This window comes from Drosophila subobscura, chromosome J (assembly GCF_008121235.1).
Source record: "Drosophila subobscura isolate 14011-0131.10 chromosome J, UCBerk_Dsub_1.0, whole genome shotgun sequence".
Taxonomy (NCBI): Eukaryota; Metazoa; Arthropoda; class Insecta; order Diptera; family Drosophilidae; genus Drosophila; species Drosophila subobscura.
The window spans coordinates 11,398,956-11,419,758 of NC_048532.1; the positions used below are offsets into that span (position 1 = coordinate 11,398,956).

Below are 20,803 nucleotides of genomic sequence, written 5' to 3' on the forward strand. Positions count from 1 at the left end.
AACAGTATGTCGGCGCTGCCACATGTCATGATTATTTTACAAGTAAAGAAATGTGCAAACACTGTCTATGATTCATCAGCTGTCGATCGGAAAACGAAAATTAAAAACAAACCGAAGCAGGAAAAACTTGCGAAAATTACTAGTGGAACTAATCTAGAAGAATCTGCAGGATGTCGGTGAACACTGCACACGCCAACAATGGTGTGCTCATACACGCTGGCGAGTAGTAAGTAGAACAGAATAATGGCCAACAATGGGACCGGACTCCCTGACGTCAGAATAACTGTAAACATGACGTGTGGGCGCAGAGCGATGAGAGTCACCAGTTGGTGCCGCTATCGATTTGCCTATCTGTTGAATGCTAACATGAGACACTTGTACCCTCCATCAGCATACTGCTACATAGCGACAGCGTTTCCATGGACTTTTCGGGCCAGGACGATCACGTGTTCAAGGGCTCGAAGGCGGGACGTATCTACTTGACATCGCATCGCATGATTTTCAACAGCAAGAAGCCTGCGGACACCATGCAGTCCTTTAGTGCCCCATTTGTGGCACTGTCCGATGTGGAGATTGAGCAGCCCGTCTTTGGGGCCAACTACATCAAGGGCAAGGTGCGCGCCCAGCCCAATGGCAACTATGTGGGCGAGGTCAAGTTCAAGCTGCACTTCAAGGCCGGCGGTGCCATTGAGTATGGCCAGGCGCTGTTGCGTTCGGCCAAGACAGCCATGAACAACTACCATCGTGGAGGCATGGCTGGGGACGATCCACCGCCGTATCAACCGGCTGGAAACTGGAATGAGGCTCCGCCACCGGCCTACCAGCCGCCACCGGGCTACTACGGATGGTTGCCGCAGCACGATGCCTTCAGTGGCCCGGCACCGAATACGGTCTTCATGAGCGACAATCCGCCGCCGTATCCGGGCATCAGTAAGTACCCAGACAGGCAGCGTCCACCCATCCACCACTCGGCTTTTGTTTTGGCACAGCTGCTGCGATGCTTACCCCTGAAAATTGGCAACAATGCACTTGAAAATTCTAGCACCGCAAACGCTTTGTCTAACCCCACACCTCGGTGCACTTCGCCCTTCTATCTGTCTCTCCATAGCACCGCCAAACAATCAGCCAGCAGCACCACAACAGCCTCAGCCGTCATCGAATGAACCGAATTGGTATGGTTTTTCAGCCCCACCGCAGCAGCAGCCGCAGCAACAGCCGCAGCAGCCACAGCAGCAGGGTTGGGCTGGCGGCTATGTCCAGCCACCGCCTTATGCCGCCTGTGCGCCCGGTGCGCCTCCCTATGCGGTGCCGGCTCAGACCTACAATGGTCCGACCCCATATGGCGGCTACAACGGGTATAACCATGTGCCGGGTGGCTTCATGCAGCCCCAGCAGCAGGCGAACGGTTATCCAGCTCCAGGAGGTCCTCCTCCTGCCCAACAGCAGCCGCCACAGCAAGCAGGAGCTGCTGCTGGTGCTGCCGGAGCCAGTTTTATGGGCTTCAGTCTGCCGCCAGGAAGTGAGTATTAGGAATCCTTGAGCATCATTCGCATATTCATCATTTATTCACGCATAAAACTTTTAGCTGCAAGTAAAAAATGCTAAAAAGATAATCAGAAGGGGAAGAGTAACACATTTCGGGGTTTCCTCAGTCTTTCCCATTTTATTTCTGACTCAAATTATAATTTTACAAAATTAAGGAACCAACGAAGAAGATAAAAATAATTTCTAAATTATTTTACATAATTTTATTCCACTCACAAATTATTATTTTCCAAGCCTAATCCTCCTCCATCATTGCAAGAGCTACCAAAAACGAAATTCAGTGAAGCGAAAGCAAGTCGCAAAACGAATCACATTTCTTTTGAACTTATTTTACAGTGTAATAAAAAGCAACCTTCTACCTACCAACATAAGCAAACATCCCCCCAACAAGTAAGATTTATATTTTGATGTGCGTTCCCACCCACAAAAAAACTAACAAAAGCCGAGTCTCCAAATTAGAATAGTTTAACGCCTTTTGATGGTTTTCTTCTTTAACTCTTGTTTATTTGTTTTTTTGTACCTCCCACAAATGCGAACCCCAGTAGCAAGATTCGGCAGCACTCATCATTATTTTTATCCAATCCAAAGGCCATTGTGCATTGTACTCGTCCCCGGTTTAATCCAATAAATACACAAAAAACTGTAAGAGATGGAACAACCGTCGTCTGTGTGCCGCTGGAAAACAGATATCTGGGATAGGAAATAAATTTCGATTTTCTTTGTTTTTCCCATACATACAGATTCCAAAGAAGCCGAAGCTGCTGCAAGTGCTTATAACACACCCTATAACCAAGGTGGTCCTGGTCCATCTGGATCCAGCGAAATGCCTCCCTCATATAATGTATTTATCCACAATATTTCTTTGTTTATTCTTTGATAATTACCATACTGTTTGTCGATTCCCTCTCGTAGAACTTGCCCCCCAGCTATGACGATGCAGCCAGGAAGCACCAGTAAAATCTGCTCCATGTTTTATTCCTGATAAAATGTGTAATCACAATGGAAATGTTATCACTTGAAGCTCTCAACTAGGCTCATTCCTGAGTATATTCATCAGCAATTATGTATATAATATTAAGCCGAGTATTACTCTATTGATTGTAAGCCGTTCTCAAACGCTAAAAATTCCTTGTGCAGTTTTGCAAGCTGTTTTCTGGTCACAAAACTGTTGTTTTTTTTTTTTTTTTTTTTAAATTGGTTTTTAAATATTTTTTTATACTGCAAGAAGTAGTTGTTATTATATATTGAAAATATATTATAAATCAAATATGCATTTCTGGTGGAATAAGATTTTCTACGATAGCTGTTCAAATTCTGCTCTTTGCTCCATGATTCAGGTTCCGATTTCCCTGGTCTTCACTTTGCTTAGATTTGTCTATTTGTCTGTCTAATCAGACGGATTAATGCGACGTCAAATTTGTTTTTACATTATTCATAAATGCCTCTTATTCTCTCAAAGTTATGCAGCTCTTTAGGGGCAAAATTGTTACGCTAAAGCGGGGAATTTAATATTTGCATATCTCCATTTGAAGTAACGAAGCCTCAGGATGGATTTATGTATGAAAGTCACACAAAGGCTGACTGGTTTTACCCTCAGAGATCATGGGCGGTGATCAATAGCTCAATGCTCAATAGTTGGCAGCGAAATAATTCAAACAATTCACAATAAATTCGACCTATTTAAATCCAATTCTAAACTTATCCAACAAATTGAGGAATATCAAACGTAAAACGTTCCTTACAAGCAAATAAATGCCTCCCAGTAGTCGGATCTAGACCCTTTTTAGTGGCCAACTTGGTCATACTGCCAGCGCCACTGAAAGCGGTTCAAATGAGTGGGAAAAAACAGTTTCGGTGTGCCGCCAGAGCCAACAACAGGCTGATTTTGGCCCATTAACCGCTGCGTGGGTGTGTGGTGCTGGACAGAGTTGAACAAAATCAATCGTATGACACATGCGCTGTGGCGGGCGTGGTGAGAAAAATGCCAGGACATGCCAGGCATAGCCAAAATATGGCCAGCAGTTGCTGTTGTCCGCAAGCAAAGATGTTTAATTAAATGGCAAAGAGTTAGGTCAAAGTTCGTTCATAAAGCCAAACCCAAGTGAAGTTTTGCCGTTGAATAATCGACACGAAAGTGGAAAGCCGCGGGGCAGTGCATAGTCTTTGGGGTCGTTCCACAAATATGCCACCAAGTGCGGCAACTTGTGCCTGTTGTCTATCGATTTGTGTGTAACTCTTTCCCACGAAGCTGCTGCTGCTGCTGCTGCTGCTGCTGCAAATGCAAATAATGCAAACGCCCCCAACACTGAGAGACGATTAATTGCAGCAGCGAAAACAGGCAAACGGAAATCGCAGCAATAAACAACAAGAAGCCCAAGGAGCCAGCATGGATGTGGGTGGACAGGACACTACCTATGAGCCGCTGGACCGAGACAGGGCTGGCAGCATTCCGGCCGGCGAGGGCGGACGCCGTCATCCTGGCAGCATGGACAGTCCTGAGTATGAGACGCGTGCACCCAAGGACCAACGGCGTGCGGTTTATCTGGCCCTAATGGCAGCGGGCATTGGCTTTGTGTTGCCCTACAATAGGTAAGCGGAGGAGCCAAAAACGTATTTGAATATCTTTTCTCACATTTGAAACCCTTTGCAGTTTTATAATCGCCGCGGACTACTGGCAGGGACGCTTTCCCGGCCGACATGTGGCCCTGGACATGTCCATGACGTACATCTTTGTCGCCTTTGCCACTGTCTTGCTGAACAACATTGTCCTCTCGCTGGCCCCCTTCCAGAAGCGTGTCATTTTCGGCTACATGGTGTCCTTTACCACGCTCGTGTTTGTGGCCGTCTGCGAGGTGGCCTGGCACATGTTTGCCACGAATACCGCCTATTTGGTCAACATGTCCGCTGTGGCGCTCACAGCCATCGGCTGCACCGTGCAGCAGTCGAGCTTTTATGGTTTCGCCTCGATGCTGCCGCAGCAGTACACGCAGGCGGTGATGGCGGGCGAGAGCATTGCCGGATTTCTAGTGTCTTCCAACCGGGTGGTGACCAAGCTGCTGATCAACAACGATCGCGTGTCCACAGTCATCTTCTTTCTGACATCCACGCTGTACATTATCTTCAGCTATCTGCTGCATCGGGCCACCATCAATTCGCCCTTTGTGCGTTACCATGTGGAGGCGTGCTCTAAGATTATTCTGCGACCAGATGAGGTGAGCCACAGAACCGAATAACAATAATGTGCACAAACTAATCTCCTTCTCCCAAACAGCAGGAGATTGACGGTGTCCCAAGCACCACCCATTATGGTGTGCTCTCCATGGATGGCACTCACACCACCACGACCATATCGGGTGGACATGCCGCTGCCGCTGCCGCAAATACGCTCAGCTTCAGCAATCCCGTGTACGAGCTGTCCAACCCCACGGCCGGCGAGAGCAGCATCGAGGCACTGGGCCAGCTGCCCTCGGATCTGCCGGCGACTCCCCATGAGCCAACAACGCCCACAACCGTGGCCTTCAAGGTGGAGCACGTGATCCAGCCGCGTCGTTGCAGGCCGAGCAAACTGAGTGACATACGTGAGGGATTTGTGAGCAGGTGGCGCGTGGCACAGGTCATCTATCCGTACATGGTGTGCATTGCCCTGGCCTACTGCGTGACCCTGTCCCTGTACCCGGGCATCGATGTGGAGGTGCAGTCGTGTGCCCTCGGCTCCTGGATGCCCGTCCTGCTGATGTTCTGCTTCAATCTGTCGGATGTGGCTGGCAAGATGCTCGCCGCCAGTCCGTATCCTTGGTCACGCCGTCAGCTGATCCTGTTGTCGGGCCTGCGCATCGTGCTCGTGCCCCTGCTGCTGCTCTGCTGTGCGCCGCGCCAGCGTCCCGTCATATCCGGAGAGACAGCGCCCTTCGTCTTCACCATCGCCCTGGGCATCACCAACGGATTGGCCGGCAGTCTGCCCATGATCCTGGCACCGGCCAAAGTGCCGGGCACCCTCAAAGAGGTCACCGGCAACATAATGACGCTGTCCTACAATGTGGGCCTGACCGTTGGCTCCCTGATTGGCTACGTGTTTGAGAGCATGCTGGGGCCGCAGCTTTTGAATCCCTGCCCCTCGTACCCGTATGTGCCCGTGTCGATGCTGGAACACATTCACGGCCATGGCCACGGCCACATGCCACCCCTACCGCTGAGCAGCAGCACCACCATCCCTCCCACGACCAGCACAAGCCCAGCCACGTCTCTGGTTCCGTTTCTGCTGAATGCAACGATTGCGACCCTCACTGGAGGCAGCAGCAGCAGCAGCAGCGTCAGTCCGCTAACCGAGAGCTCGAGTTCAATGAGCACCACAGCCAGTCCGGCCTTGGCCACGGTCATAACCACCACAGCCCTGGCTCTGTACAGCACCGTGGCTGGGAGTAGTGCCGAGGTCCTCAATGCCACCATGTCCACGTTTCTGTCTACGGTCAGCAGTTCGGTGGGTGACATTAGTGATGAGCTGGCTGGGGGCATGACCACAGATCCACAGACACCAGAGGCATTGCTAGAGAATATTTGAAGAAACAACAGAAACTCCATTGACTTGTTACTTGAGCTCTACTGAAAGTCATCCCTTCCCTCTCTCCCTTGTTCAACTTATTTGTGGGCAATTTTGTTGTGAAACTTGCCATAAAATAATACCCGCTGACACAGAAAACAAAACATTTCCCTTTTTTTAACCATACGCAGGGATGTTTTCAATTTATCGTAGGAAGGGTGAACAACGCAGATAAAGTGCTTACGGATTCTAAATATTAAAAGATATTTAGCCGAAATCTTTTTTGAAATTTCCAATAATCTGCCACAAACAAATTGCTTTGACTTTGCTCTTTCAGCTCAAACAAAAAGTTACTGCAGAAATACTCTAGAATATACTCGTAAAATGGAAATAGCATAATCTTGTCTGTACTAACACCATGTATATCTACTATAGCTGAAATGTGTCTAGTATAACTTTGTTTAGTGGTTGATTTTAGCTGTTCTTGACTTGAGGATTTATAACACTCCGCATAGATATAAAGGAAAGAAACAAATCTGTTGACTTAGATCTACACATAAGGATAAGTGTGTGTGCTTGTGTGTGATCCATTACTGCTACAAGAAATCGAATTGGAATATTGGTTAACGTTTGATTTTCGATTTAGTTTGTTTTGCCACCACACAGCAGAGCCCGTTCCAAATGATGTTTGTTAGTACTTGTATAGCACATAAGAATTTATGAGTTTATGGTTGGTTGGGATCTTGGGATCTCAGGATGTGGTTTAGCAATGTAAGCATTCAAGTGTAGCGCGGCTTTCTCCTTTCGTTTCGTTTTTGTTGTTCGTTTCGTTTGATATTTGTGCTAGCTGCAATTTTAGTCGAATTTCAGCCGAATAGTTGTTAGTTTTGTGTATGAAAAGACAGGAAACGTATGAGAAATTGTTAACATAGAAATATTTCAATATTATGGCTGGGGGGAAATATCGAAATTCCCTTTATGGAAATATGGAAGTATTTATTAAGACGCTGGGATCACAGGGCTGTGAGCAGTGCGGGACAACAGACTCTTCAGATCATGTCGGTATTAGTGTAACTAGATAACAAATCAATAATTTCTTGTTGATAACCAACATGCAAATGAGGAAACTAACAATAATTAAGAAATTAGCCTTCAATGAAATAAAATAAATATATAAACGGGATACATATTTTCTTTATTCAATTAAATTTGTAAACTCTTCCATCAAATGATTCGTATGTCTCTGCCTGTCCAAAGGGGCTAAAAGGCTTATGGGATTTTTTACCAGCTTTATGGCTGCCCGCAGCACTCTGTAGGGCATATCATATTAAGGCGCATAGGGGATTATAAATATAGCGGATAATAGTTTTGTGTAAAATAGAATATGTGTATGGTTGAAGCTTTATTGCTACTTTTTCCATACAAAGAAGTTTATATAATAAAATTGGGAATTCCCCACAGAGCAGTAGAGCTGCGGATAGCCATAAAAGTACCATGCCATAATATTTCTCGGAAATAGCTAGAAAGTTTAAATGATTCACTGGAGCACTACTCATTCAGTTTCGCCACTCTATCTTCTAGATCCTTCAAAAGATCATCTTTCTCTTGCATCTTGCACGAATCTAAAATGTTTCCCAATTCCAGGAGCGCTATTTGGTCATCTCTCTCCTTCAGCTGTGCCTTAAATGTATCCAAAAGTTGTTCATTTTCCTCCTGTTTGGCCACACATGATTGAAGTTTCAGTTTGTTGTCACTCGTCTCCTCTTTCATTGCTTTAAGCTCAACCATCTGCTCGATGGCTGTTTTCTTGTGTTGAGCCATCAAAGATTTATTTGATTGGCAATCCGCTTGCAGCTTGGCTAATTTTTGATTGTTGCACTTTGTTTCCTTTTCCAAAATGGACAACTTCTCCTCCAGAGTTTTTATGAGGGCTGCTTGAGTGCTGATTTGCTCTTTATACTCATTGGGAAGAGTTTCGTCCCTCTTGGCATTTGCTTTAATGTCTGCCTGCAAATATATTTGCTCTTCTGCTATTCTATGCTTAAGCCAATGTCTCTCTTGAAATGATTTTTCCAGTAGGTGATCCCGTTGCTTTTCCAGCTTGGCCAACCTCTCCTCGAGATTGATGATGTCGTATTGCCGTTTCCTGATTTTAATTTGTAGATTAGCGAAGTGTTCCTCTTCAGTCTTTTTGACAGCCCGATTGCAGATCATTTCTGTGTTCTTTGCTGAATCTGTTTCATTCAGACTAGCTGTGCTCGAGTGGATATTTGTTTCAAGAAATGATTGCAAATCGTCGATTTTTAGGTGGATCTGATGAATGACAGCAAACAGGCCCTCTAAAAATTTCACACTAAAACTAAAACCATTTTGACTAGCACGTTGCTGAAAACCCACTCTCACTTCTAATAGCTTGCCTTCCAGATAACGAAGTCTGCTTTCTATTATCTTCCGTATAATCCATTAGATCCAACAGAATAAATGTATGTATTTATGTACAGATATTATTCCTAATAACTTCAGAGTTTTTGAGTTTTTTTAGGTTTTGAACGTGCTGGGCCGCAGGCAAATACTAAACTGAATAAAGTAAAATGATTTCATTGAGCTTTACAGCTATTCCATGGAATTTGATAGGAATATCTTATCTGGAGGCACTTTTGAAAGATTGCGTCCAACTGTTTGAGCTTTCCAGCCTGCAATTGATGGGCAATCAACTTGCACGTCTATCAGTGACGTGAACAGAAAGTTTCACTGATACTGATTTAACATGCTTATCCCGGCTGCTCAAGAAAAAATGTCGATTAAAGACAATAAAAGGATCATGTGTAACACAGTAAAAATAACGCTTTTGCCACAGGACATCTGTTAAAGATACGCTACGCAGTATCGGGTGGGACTTAACAGTTGTTTATTTATGGCATATTTACATTTATAGTTGGTGAAATTCCTTTTCTGTTGGCAGATGTTTTTCCCCTAAGAATGTTAAAGCTTGGGACATTGACTAACAGAGTTTTTCTCTGATTTATTTTATAAAAATATAAATAAGTTCACAATTTCAGAATTTGGACATCAAGCTCCACCTGCGGATACTCGTGCAGCTGAAGTTGTTGATTTACTCTACGCCATTTTACGAATCAGAAGTGTTCCAATTTACTTGTTTCTTCCTTCAGTTGTAAATCTTTCTTTAGCTTTTGGAGTCTTTCCATATCTCGCTTAATGCTGGTAATCATGAAGTTGCATTGCTTGATTTCATCGACTTTCACGCTTTCACCCATAAATACCAAGCTCTTCCGATTACAGAGTTGAATAAAAAATGCCATCTGCAACTTCCAATTCTTTTCAAGCTCAGCAATTTTTTCATCAATTTCCTTCGATGTCTCCATATTAACATCAAGATTATCGGAGTGTTTTTCTGCAGACTTCTGTCTGAATGCTTCGACCTTTTTGTGTGGCAGAAAGAAGTGCACTAAACATAGGAAATTGTTTGAGCTGCTCAGCCAGCTCAGCTCAGTGTTATGAGTCTGCGGTGTGCATGCCCCAACGTTATCCGTTGCGGAGTGATGTGAACAAAGAGTTGCACCCACACCGATACGCTTATTTATATCTACTCAAGAGATTTGTCATCGCTTGCACTGCATGCAGTGGATTTTATATCTATAAATATGAGGGGTGCTAGAAAAAGTCCCATCTGTTAAGCTTTTGTGGTCATATTTCCTCGAAGGATGTCTTAACATGCACCTGTTAAATGAGAATGCTGGCCAACAGATCCATACAAATTTAAATGTACAATTTAGAATTAAATGAACATACATTTAAGAATATTATATGATCTCTGAAGGGAAGTCAATGGCAAAACCATAGCTTTGGACTTGTGACTCACCAAAAATCAGGTTATAATTATTCCTTCATAAAATAAAGGCGCGAGCATTTAAAAAATGGCGCACCAGAAAAATTGCCACAACAGCTCCCGCTATTTTATAATTTTCCTTGTTTGATGCAACATTTCCCCTGCAACTAGAACATTTCCCCTGCAACTGAGTTCGAGCTGAGAGACTTTTTGTTCAAACTCAAACATGTTGGCAGCTTTGAATAATAATTTGATGAATTCTTATAGTTTTTTAGTCATTTATTTGATTATATATATATCCCTGTTCTTAATGTTTCTTTTCAGACACTACCGAATTTAGCCGTACCCAAAAATCGATCAACAGTAACGATTTTTGTAAACTTCGTGGCCCAGCATTCCCTAGTAGTTAAAAGCCCTAAATATATGGCTTCCACAAGTTTCTTCACACGCACTCCGAGCCAGACAATACAAAATATTTCAGTATACAAACGTACGTAGGTGTGTGTCTATAAAAATACATATGTACATATTTTTATATACAGTAGACCCGACACATTCATTTATATACGAAGCCTCACGTGTCGTGTCGTCGCTATCCTAAAGAAAAAGATTGACAACGGAAAAAAAAGCTAGTGAAATGTGAAAGTGGGGAGAAAAACTGCTGCTTGGCATCTTTTTACGCTTTTCGGCTGTTGATTTTTGCTACTTTAACGTTTACCGTCGTCCTGCGTCCTTGGAGCGCCTTCGCATTCTCCCCATGGAATTATGGAAACGTTGGCGTTGGCCACTGCTAGGGCCTCCATCTACTGCTTTTATCATTCGGTGAAAATAGAAAGGCATTTTGCCCGTTCTCTCTCTCTCTCTCTCTCTCTCTCTGTCTCTTTCCATCTTATCTTTTGTTTTTAACGCCTTGGCGGCGGTTTTTCCTTCGCCTTTCTCCCAGCTAAATGTGTTGCTCTCCTTATTTTCGGCCTGTTCCGGTTCTTGGGTCTGATTAAAAGATACGTTTTCGAGTATTATTATGTTTTCATTTACGAGTAGAGCCCACAGGCTGATGGGTGGGATTCCAGCTGGTATTCAGTTTCCAATTATATTTCAAACTTGCCCTCACTCTTGACTAAAGCCAAAATTGATTAATTACCAAATAGATTACACAAATATACTCTTCAAACATACATGTGTAATAATAAGTTAAGGGCCCTCCCACACAGGTGTATGTATTCATGAAACCATCATCCTACAGCCCCACACTTAACCCGTACCCTGATGCAATTATTCAATTATCCATTTTTGTAATCAATTCAATTGAAGCTGAAAACGACGCTTTTTTTTGCTGCTGACGCTTTTTCCATCGAGCCACTCTCAATTACTGGATTATTGATGCATATTAATAGCTTTTTGTTCCACAACACAGCAAACTTATAATAACAAATTCTACAACAACAAAATATGTGTTCGCTCGTTAGAGTGGGAATAGTCGCGGGCATTCTATGGACTAAGGGATACCACTTCATCTGACTCGTACCCAGTGAAGTATTACAGAAGAATCTCATTGTTCCTTCGCTTAATGGCAGATAAATTCTGAAGACTTTTGCTGCTTCTGCTGATGGCATAAATCACAAATATACCCTTGAGACTGCCAAGATATCAGTTATTGAAAGAAAGCAAGAAAAAAACAGTCAACAAACAGGCAAAAGGTGCAGAGGACAAGTGGATGGATAGCATTTCGCTAGCAGCTTATTCATTATTGTACGTATCGGAGGGACAAATGTTCTCTCCTTGTCAAGTCTTTGTACCTTGTCGCCTTGGCCTCTCGCTTTTACCCGGTAATTAACACTTTGTCAAGCTCATAAATCTTTAAACATTGATTTTTAATGGTTGGCATTTTAACGCTTCGCCGAGCAGTGGCTGAGGCTACGGCCGCCTACCAGCTCCTGCCGACACGTGCCGGAGCTGACGTCCCATTGGGATTGGGCGCGACCTCCAGGTGAGTTGTTCCCTGGAGAAAACTAATAGACATTGGCCTTGGCAGCGACACGAATTTTCGGTGTATTTATTTATCTCTCTCTAGTGGAATAATTACCACACAACAATCCAACCTGCGCAACCAAGTCAAATGTCAGGGGAAAGCAAAAGTAGTTTGATTTGTGGGAAGGAAGTTTTAGATAAACTTTTCCGCGAAAACGTTGACTGATGGACGATACAAACAGGATCACGTTGTACCCACATTCGAATTGGAACTGGCACTATTGGAGTCTAGAGCAATTCCATGTGGAAACAACATAACCCACGAAATTTCAGTCTTTTGAAGCCCTGCTTATAAAATATATGTATTAGTTGGTTCAGTTGTTCTTGGCATTGGGGGTGTCCGCGTGTGTGTGTGTGTGTGTTCGTGCGTCAACGAATTATGTCCCCCAGATGTCAGTGGAATACAAGCGAGAAACATGACAGTTCCGCCCACGCCACAAGTAACAGCAACAGCAACAGCCATAGCCATAGCCACAGCCAAAGCAAACCGACAAGGACAACCGACAGTTTGTGATGCACTGGGAGCAACTATCCGTTCCATAAGTATTCATGCATTTATCCAACATGTTCCGCCTTCCTTCTCGTTCCCCCCTCTCTTTGTGCAGCGCATGGAGAACCTCATGTGTGCGAGAGCGTCCCTTACTTTTCTTTTATAAATCTCTGCTCCCCCCTCTCTCTCTCTCCCCTCTCTGGTAAGGGGGGGTCGTGGTAAGGAGCGGAAAATGTGTTCCATTTGTCAACAGCAGAGGGAGGAACAGAACTGGCGCTGGACGTGGCAGACAAAAGGCCAAAGGAAAATAAGAAAAAAAAAACTGAGGCTTCTGTGGCGGCGGCTGGTACTGCGAGGATTCTGATTTTGATTCGGATTCTGGTGCATCAGCAGCTTTATTATTATGCAAATACAAACCAAAAATATGAATTATGTTAATGCCATGTGTACACACACACACACACACCCACAAACGACAGACAGACCCAAGCCCGCACAAAGAGTCCGCAGTGGGGATAAAATGTCCAAGTGCAGCATTTAAAGTGCATTAAAATAGGGTGAGGAATTCCCAGAGAGAGAGCTCTTAAGATATTCTCATGCTTTTTATCATTACCACAAAGAACGACTGGAATGGCCAAAGAAATGTAAAGGCTGCACCTTATTCTTGATGCACTTTGGGTGCAGCTTTCGTGCAAAGCCGACGACAAGTGCTCTCAGCTCTAAGCTGCCGTTCCTCTGCTCCGCCTCATTTCACTGCAGGCAGTCCTCTGCTCTGCAGGCACTCCTCTCTGTCGCACTAACTCTCAAAATCCCTGGCTTGTGGGTAAGCTTTGGGTGTACCCTTGAAGGGGGGAGTATTATTATGTTGGCCAGTTTGGGCAGATCTGCAATTTCCAGCCACCAAGAAGTGTATTTGCCGTCTGTGGATCTGCCATTTCATCGATGGCTTCGAAGCCCAAAGCCTTCGATACTTGTCCTCAGTGTTGTTGTTCTGCCTCAACCGTTTTGTGGAATATGCTGGCAAGGAGCGCTCTGAGCAGCTTACATGGGGTGCAAGCCGATGTGCTTGGCTGCTAAACAATGCCCCAGAGGGAGTGAAAAAGAAGCTTAGCTCTGAGCTGTAGGCCAAAAAGCGGCTTTGCCCAGACTCCACCTTCCATTGCCATTTTCAATACTTGTCATTTTCTTTGCTTAAATCAAAATTATTTGCATACGCAAGTTAGATTTGCATTTTCCTCTTCATTTCCATTACATTAATTACACCAATTAGAGTAATAAGCCTTTTATCTGATATGGGAATCCATTTCCTCTTTTGCTGCGGCATTGTTTTGTTGCTCTCCGATTGAACTAAATCCCCTCAATCATGGCGATGCAGCAGCAGCAGCAGCAGAAGCACTGCAGAAATGTCTTCCCCTGGGGGGGTTGGCTGGTATCCTTGCAAATGCAATCCATCTTTGATGATAAAAGCAAGCAGAAAGAAGCAAAATGTAATAATTTAAGGATATCCAAATGCAATCGCTTGCACACACACTCCATCTCCATCTCCATCTCCATCTCTATCGTTATCGCCATCGCCATCGCTCCTTCTCTCTCACTCACTCTTGCCATGGGTTGGGAGGGACTTTACAAAATGGCATCCGAAGGCATCGTATAAGGCGATAAGTGCACCAGGCGCCGCTGCTGCAGCATAGGAAACAATACTTTTATGTCCTGGCATAGATCTAAGGCTACCCAGAAGCGTAATAAATTGTTTTTCCATAAAAATTGTGAGAAAATGCCTGACAGGTGGAGGGCAGGGACAGGGGCAGAGCAGAGCGGAGAGAAGAGAAGAGAGCCGTAGAGCCAGAGAAATGCATATAAAAATTGTTCACCTTTGCCACGATTGCATATTTATCATTTCAGGCTGCCAGAAGGCGCACGAAGAGATTGAGAATGGAAGGAGGGTTTCCTCTTGGTATGTGGATTGTGGCTACACACACACACACACACATATACAAATATATACTGTGTGTGTGTGTATGTACAGTCCGACACACGCACGGATGTCAACACTTTGAACCGCTCTTTGGGCCCAGCCCTGCACTTTCCGCCAGATGCCATTCAGACCAAACAAATTGCCAATGCATTCAACACAGTCCCACCAAGTGGAGAGAGAGAGAGCCCTTTCATACAGTGCACACATTTCTATTTGTGTGCACCTTAACTATAGGTACTGCATGCATATAGTTTCCGCAGCATATCCATAACCAAATCAATGCCATCCCATAATATGCTGCGCTTGCTGTTCACATTTTACACATATCCATCCCATTCCTGCCATTTGGCATTCGTTTTCTATTTTAATGCGCTTATGAAGGGCACATTGAACTATGCTGAAGGGTTTGGGAATTACGATTATAGAAGTATATTTAAGGTCTACCCATGAAAGCTGCCATGTCCATTTGTCAGTGCCCTGCGATTGGCTTTTAAATTCTATTCCTTTGATGAAGGGTACTCCCTAGTCGTTGTTGGCCTTCGCCTGCGTCTCCCCTTGCCGTTGCCATGGCGAAGGACAAAGGCATGCTTGATAAAACAATTGCAATTTGTTTGCACAAGCATTCAACACTGCAACAATCGTACAGCCCACCCCACTTTGGCACATTTAATAGTTTATTATGTGATATTATTATTATTATTACATATTTTTGCCATACGTGTGCACTGCACACGGACACGTAGCATCGATGTGTGGGATGTGCTGGTGGCCACTGGTATTTGTTTGGGCCATTTTCTGCTCTTAATTATAATTATGATGATTTAACAATGACAATAGACAATGTCCATTACTTGCCGCCAGATCCTTTGAGTGGCGAAACATGCGAGCAGCATTACGAGTGCAATTTGCATTCAGATCTGAGGGCACTGCCCACTCCTCTCCTGCCCTGGGGGGGCTTAAATCTTTGTTGCAGGCCCAAGCATCGTAATTATGTTGGTCAGTGGTATGTCGGTTTTGGCGATCCAGACGAGTGATTTCAATTTACGGAATTTTATGAGCATTAACATCAGCACTGGCAGCGCCTCTGCCGAGTGCTATTAGGTCAGGGATTTGTGCAAAGTTATCTGATGAAGTAATAATAATTTTGGGTAGCATGTGGTATTATTGTGGAATGAACTCAAAGGCTGAAAGCATTGCATTAAGCGCATGAGATGGATGGGATCGATTTTCGCATCAAGCAAAGGGGGAATTTTCTTGCACAAGCCAGACTCTTCCCTACATACATAACCTGTTGATCCCAGCACTAACTGCGGCACGTACACTGCGCCTCGCCAACGTGGTGCAGCGATTGCACCGCGCCACGTCCATTTCAATGGCTTCTAATACGCGTTCAATGGCGGCACAATTTGGCAATACAATGTGCCACCTATTGGCTGGGTAAAAGCCGAAACCGAAGACCAATTCAAATCGAAATACCTCATTCCGCTGGCAGTACACGCAGTGCACGGGGGTACGTAATGTTTGTGATGCTTTTCCGCTTGCAATTTTCCGGGCATCTAAGCAGCGGCAACAAATTTCCGTAGTCCGCTCCTGCTGCTGCGCCCTGCTCCCCTGTTACTCCCCAAAATCCCCAATATCCCCTTGTGAAATTTTCATTTTGAAATGCGAAATTGATTTGGTCAGCAGTTTGTTGCATTTCCAATGAAATGTTCTATATATATTTGCAGATCCCGCACCACCACCACCCCCAAAAGAGCACAAAAAGAGATTCGGCAGCGATAAGGGGAAAGGAAATTGGACAAGTTGAGTTTTGGTTGCGGCTTATCTCTGGCCAAGGGGTTTAATTACAATACTGTGCTGTACTGTACTGTGCGTTTCAGTTGTGTATGCCTACGAAATAGGACGGGTTTGCTGTCACTTTTTGATTGAGGTAATTTCTTGTATTAAATGTTCGATTTTTAAATGCAATCCGCACAGCTGTGCACTTGTGGAACGCACTTTATGCACTTTTAATAATAAATATCTATCCTATGATAAATATTCTTCACTTTATTGCGTCCCAAAACACACACACACGCACACACACACAGAAATGTGGTGGGGGAGTGGTCAGACCAAGATGGCAATTATTTACAATTTTGCAAAATGGAATCCAAAGGTCTGTCCGAAACAATCGAAGAAGCTTTTCATTGATTGAGTGCCATGGAAATATGTGCATGGAAAGGGTGAAAGGAAATGTGCGCATTTTATTTGTATCGGCACTTTTAATATATATATTTTATAGAAAATGCTGCAAATATCTTGAGCCTTGAGCCACAATGTTGACATTCCTGAAATATTTAAGGATTTTTAGCCTGGCCCCCTGCCGCCCCCAAAAGGCTTTGAGCTTTGAGAAAAATGCCAGATGGCATCAAATTGCTGCCAGCTGAGTGCGCACTCAATTCTAAAGCCCACTCCATCCATCATGAAAATTGCAATAATTTAGTGCATTTTCTTGGATTTATATAAATATTTCAGACGTGTTTAAGTTGCCATCGAGGCTGGGCATGAAATGCTCAAATTATTCGAATGATTAGATACGAAAAATGTATCAAAGATTATTGCGTTTGTCCAAAAATACAAGCTAAAATAAATTTTAAAAATCTCCATTGAATTATATCATTTTTCATATCATGGAAAAATATTTGAAATAAATCTATAAATATATTTCTGCTATTTTCGTTTTGTTACTGCCAATTGATTTGATTTGTGCAGCATGTGTTTGGCATTTAGTTTCGTTTTCCCCATATTTTTCGAGTGCAGAACACGCTGCCTGCCCTGCCCATTCAGTTCTGTGTTGCTGGGCAATTGTGCAACGCAAATGGATGTGCCCTCGTATCGTATCGATCATATAAACAATTTCCATGCCATGCTTTAAGGCCCTGTCAGTGCAGTTGTTTTGTGTTGGGTTAAGCTCAATCCATACCTGTCGATGGTTGGAAAACTATTCTCGTTCCCCCAATCAATAAACAAATCTGCGTCCTCTTTTCATATAGATATAACTGCGGCAGTGGCACCTTTAATAAATGCAATAACTGGAATAGTTATGAGGGAGGGCATTGCCTAGCTTTGTGCAGAGATTTAATAGAAAGTGAAGTGAATTATGGTAGCATAATCATAAATAAATAAGTGTAAGTTACACTGCCATGTGGAGGTTTACTTTTATTACAAAAAATATGAACAAAGAACCATGGGAATATCTAAAAAGTGAAATATAACTCTATTCACTCAATCTTCACTGTACCAACAAAATGGGGCAGAAGCAGGAGTGCAGTACCAAAACCCTGGGGCCTCGCACTAGTTTGCATTTTACCTTGCCATTAGATAAACAACAAAAAATGGTATAGAATTTGTTTACCAGGTTAGTCCAAGGCAAGGCAAGGGCCGGGCCGGGCCGGGCTGCTTTTTGTTGCCTGCATTGTTTTTGCTTATTCAATTGCATAAAATGGCATAAAATCCAAAGCGCTTGAATATTTCTTGCTGTTGCTGCTGCTGCTGCTGCTGCTGCTCCTCCTCTGCTCCTCTGCTCTGCGAGTATTTTGGCTGTTGTTCTGCGAGAATTTGTTGCTTTCGGCAGTTGGTCACTTTTTTGTGTGCTCTGCTGCTGCCTTGCCCTGCCCTACTCCCCGCTGGTGTGGTTGTCTGCAGGGTCTGGGGTTTCGGGGCCTGTCCCTAGTATTTGCTTGGGGTTTTAATTTTGCTGGTCATACGAAAAGTTTTTTGCCAATTTGTTGCATTTTGTTGACAATCCATGTGACATGGGTGTGGAGTGTGTATGGTGTGTGTATCGTGTGTGTGTGGGGATCAACCCTCCATCTGTCGACAGGGTCATTCCCTGCAGTTGTTGACTTTGAGTAGCTGCAAAAGTTTGGGTATTTTTTAAAGTTTGCTAAACAGTGGGGGCGGGGCGGGTGCGTAGGTGGCTTGTTGAGTAGGGGGCGTGTCCATGTCAGCCAGCCTGGATTTGGTTGCTCAAATTGAGATAGGGTTTACATTTGAACCCTCTGACTTTTTCTGTTCTTTTCTGCTGACTAATTTTCTGAAGTTAATTTTGGTTAGTTTTTGCCTTAAAGAAAACTGCTGCGAACACGACACAATGTGTGCCAATTGTGGAGATTTGAGGATTTAAATAAATATTTAACTAACATATTCGAATACACTTCCGATCGCTCCCAGTTAGTTAATTTATTTACAAGCCCCCCCTCTAATTAATCACTAATCTGGCGCACTCAACCCGAGGGCACACCGAAAATAGTATGCAAATATCGGGGCATCGGCGTAGGCATCTGTCGGCAGTGAGGCGTGAAGGAAACTATGTACCTACGTCACATCTCGGGCCGAACACAGCCGGCGGCTGGGAGATTTTCTGATTTGCGGAGAATGACTTATGGACCACTTTGGTTGGTTGCGCTGCGGGGGTGGGGTGGGGACAACCTTTTTAAAGCCACCTTAATCATGGAGTGTAACTTTTTGCCCCGACACAGATGTGAAGGAAAATGTGGGAGATAAAACAACGGCAGCGGCAGCGGCAGTGGCAGTGGCAGTGGCAGGGGCCTGTTGGGGCATTACGCGAGCCTTTTTGCTTTTTGTTTGTAATGAAAATTGACATGTCCTTCGTCGAATTGTTGCACAGTCCTCGACTCGACTCGACTCGACTCGAATCCACTATCGTCCTCCCTTCTGGGCAGCCCCTTGGATCTGTTCGGATCCCCTCGTCTTTTGTAGTTGGCTTTTGTCTGGGGGCCGCAGCTTTGTCTTGCTCTGTTCATTTGCCGTGGGGGGTGGGCTGGAGAGCGCTACCCTATGTGGGCGTATCCTTCGATGCGTCGCCCTCCTGGATGTCCTCCTTTCGCGCTCCTTTATGGAAGGCGCCTTTGTGACGAAGATGTATCGGATTGTTGCGAGCCCAAAAGCCGAGGGCATGCGAGCCTCCTCCTCCGTCCTGCGTCCTTCGTCCTCAACTTGTTGATGAATTAAAAATCAGGCAAAGAGTCGGCACGTGAAGGGGAGCCTGAGCACGCTCTGAGGGTTGCTCAGGTAACAGGGATTACAGGGGACTTTAATGGATTATCCAAGTAATTTCAGGATGAATCTGAATTGTTTGCCTGGATGTGATTGGTTTTGAATCCTACGGGGACTACTAGCGGAGATTATTACTCTTTACATAGGGAATTTCATTTAGAATTTGAATGTAATCATTTTTGTTTGCATTTTCTGGATATTTCTAATCATTTTTATATTTTTTCTGATACTTTCCCTTATTATTATCATTATTTTTGGAAGCTAAACGGTTTCACGTCCATCATCCATTAGCTGTCCGATCGTTCTCAGTCGCTTCACTTCATTTCTTCTAATTCCTTGGAAATTGTCAACTTTTCGCCTAATGAATGCAGCACTTGGCGCCTCTCGGCAGAGGGCTCATTAACCCATGCCCATGCCCATGCCTGGACCCTGGACCCTGAAGTCCTTTCATCCTTTCAGCTCCCAAAACTATTATCTTCGTGTTCCAAACTTATCTATCTGTCGTATCTCTTTTGTGCTCTCCCTCTCGCTAGTCCTTCCTTTCTCTCACTGTGCAGGGCAGTGCAGGGGACAGTTTTCTTAATTGCTTGGCCGCGTAATTAATTTAATTTTGGAAAACTTAAAACTGCCTCTCCAGCCGCTCTCTGCCTCGGATCTGTCTCCTGCCTTTTGCATAATTAAAACAAAGCGTCGTCGTGCCTGGCCCCGGCTTCTAATGAACTTTATTAGAAAAAAGCAAGAAGAAAAAGCTGAAATAAAGTTGAAAAAAATAATTTAAATGCCAATTTTTGCTACGCTTTTTTTTGCCCATTCTTTTATGCGTGTTGTTGTTGTTGCTGTTGGTCAGGAAAAGAGAAAAGTTTTATTACACGCTTCAGTTAACAAAGTCTGCTATTGATTTCCACTCTGGGCGGATAGGTGCAAAGACGCATAGAAAGGAGAGGGAAAAAAAGGGAGAAAAGGTTTTTAATAAAAATTAATTGAATAGGAAAAGCTGAACAGAAAAAAAGGAGCCACGGGTGCGTGAGGGAAACGTCTGTAAAGTTTGATTTCGGGTCGATGATGGAGTCAAAGACCTACTGTTAGGGGAAAGCTGCTCAATTGATCAATTGGCGGGATTATGCATATCTGTTTATGGTGGAATTTTAATATAAATGGAGTTGTTTTTCGCTGGAAAGAAGAGATTTATTTTAATAAAGAGAAATGTCTTTCCCCTTTATGAGCAAGCTAAGCCCTTGAATTATGCTTGTGTGACACGCTTTTGCATTGAGATAATTAAGCGAAGAAGAATCTCTTGTGTAAGGCGCTCTCCTTTGATGT

At 44.1% G+C, this 20,803-nt stretch overlaps 3 protein-coding genes across 10 annotated transcripts; 2 read left to right on the forward strand and 1 right to left on the reverse strand.

The window, feature by feature from the left end:
* The first annotated feature begins 43 nt into the window (after positions 1–43).
* LOC117893307 (WW domain-binding protein 2) lies at positions 44–2,818 on the forward strand. Of its 7 annotated transcripts, none has more exons than XM_034799891.1 (5): positions 44–226; positions 392–930; positions 1,187–1,519; positions 2,286–2,386; positions 2,458–2,818. In XM_034799891.1, exons 1-5 carry the CDS (start codon positions 171–173, stop codon positions 2,500–2,502), a joined length of 1,074 nt encoding a protein of 357 aa, XP_034655782.1. In that variant the 5' UTR covers positions 44–170; the 3' UTR covers positions 2,503–2,818. The 7 variants fall into 7 exon arrangements, with proteins under 7 accessions (XP_034655782.1, XP_034655781.1, XP_034655783.1 ...); XM_034799890.1 differs by lacking the exon at positions 2,458–2,818 and adding an exon at positions 2,088–2,187 and having other exon boundaries at positions 1,109–1,519; XM_034799889.1 differs by having other exon boundaries at positions 45–226; positions 1,109–1,519.
* A 504-nt stretch (positions 2,819–3,322) lies between these two features.
* On the forward strand, positions 3,323–7,256 carry LOC117894287 (equilibrative nucleoside transporter 4). Of its 2 annotated transcripts, none has more exons than XM_034801246.1 (3): positions 3,323–4,134; positions 4,196–4,757; positions 4,817–7,256. In XM_034801246.1, exons 1-3 carry the CDS (start codon positions 3,932–3,934, stop codon positions 6,101–6,103), a joined length of 2,052 nt encoding a protein of 683 aa, XP_034657137.1. In that variant the 5' UTR covers positions 3,323–3,931; the 3' UTR covers positions 6,104–7,256. The 2 variants fall into 2 exon arrangements, with proteins under 2 accessions (XP_034657137.1, XP_034657138.1); XM_034801247.1 differs by having other exon boundaries at positions 4,820–7,256.
* On the reverse strand, positions 7,257–8,643 carry LOC117894288 (titin homolog). The gene has a single exon (XM_034801248.1). It carries the CDS (start codon positions 8,294–8,296, stop codon positions 7,631–7,633), a length of 666 nt encoding a protein of 221 aa, XP_034657139.1. The 5' UTR covers positions 8,297–8,643; the 3' UTR covers positions 7,257–7,630.
* Positions 8,644–20,803: the final 12,160 nt, after the last annotated feature.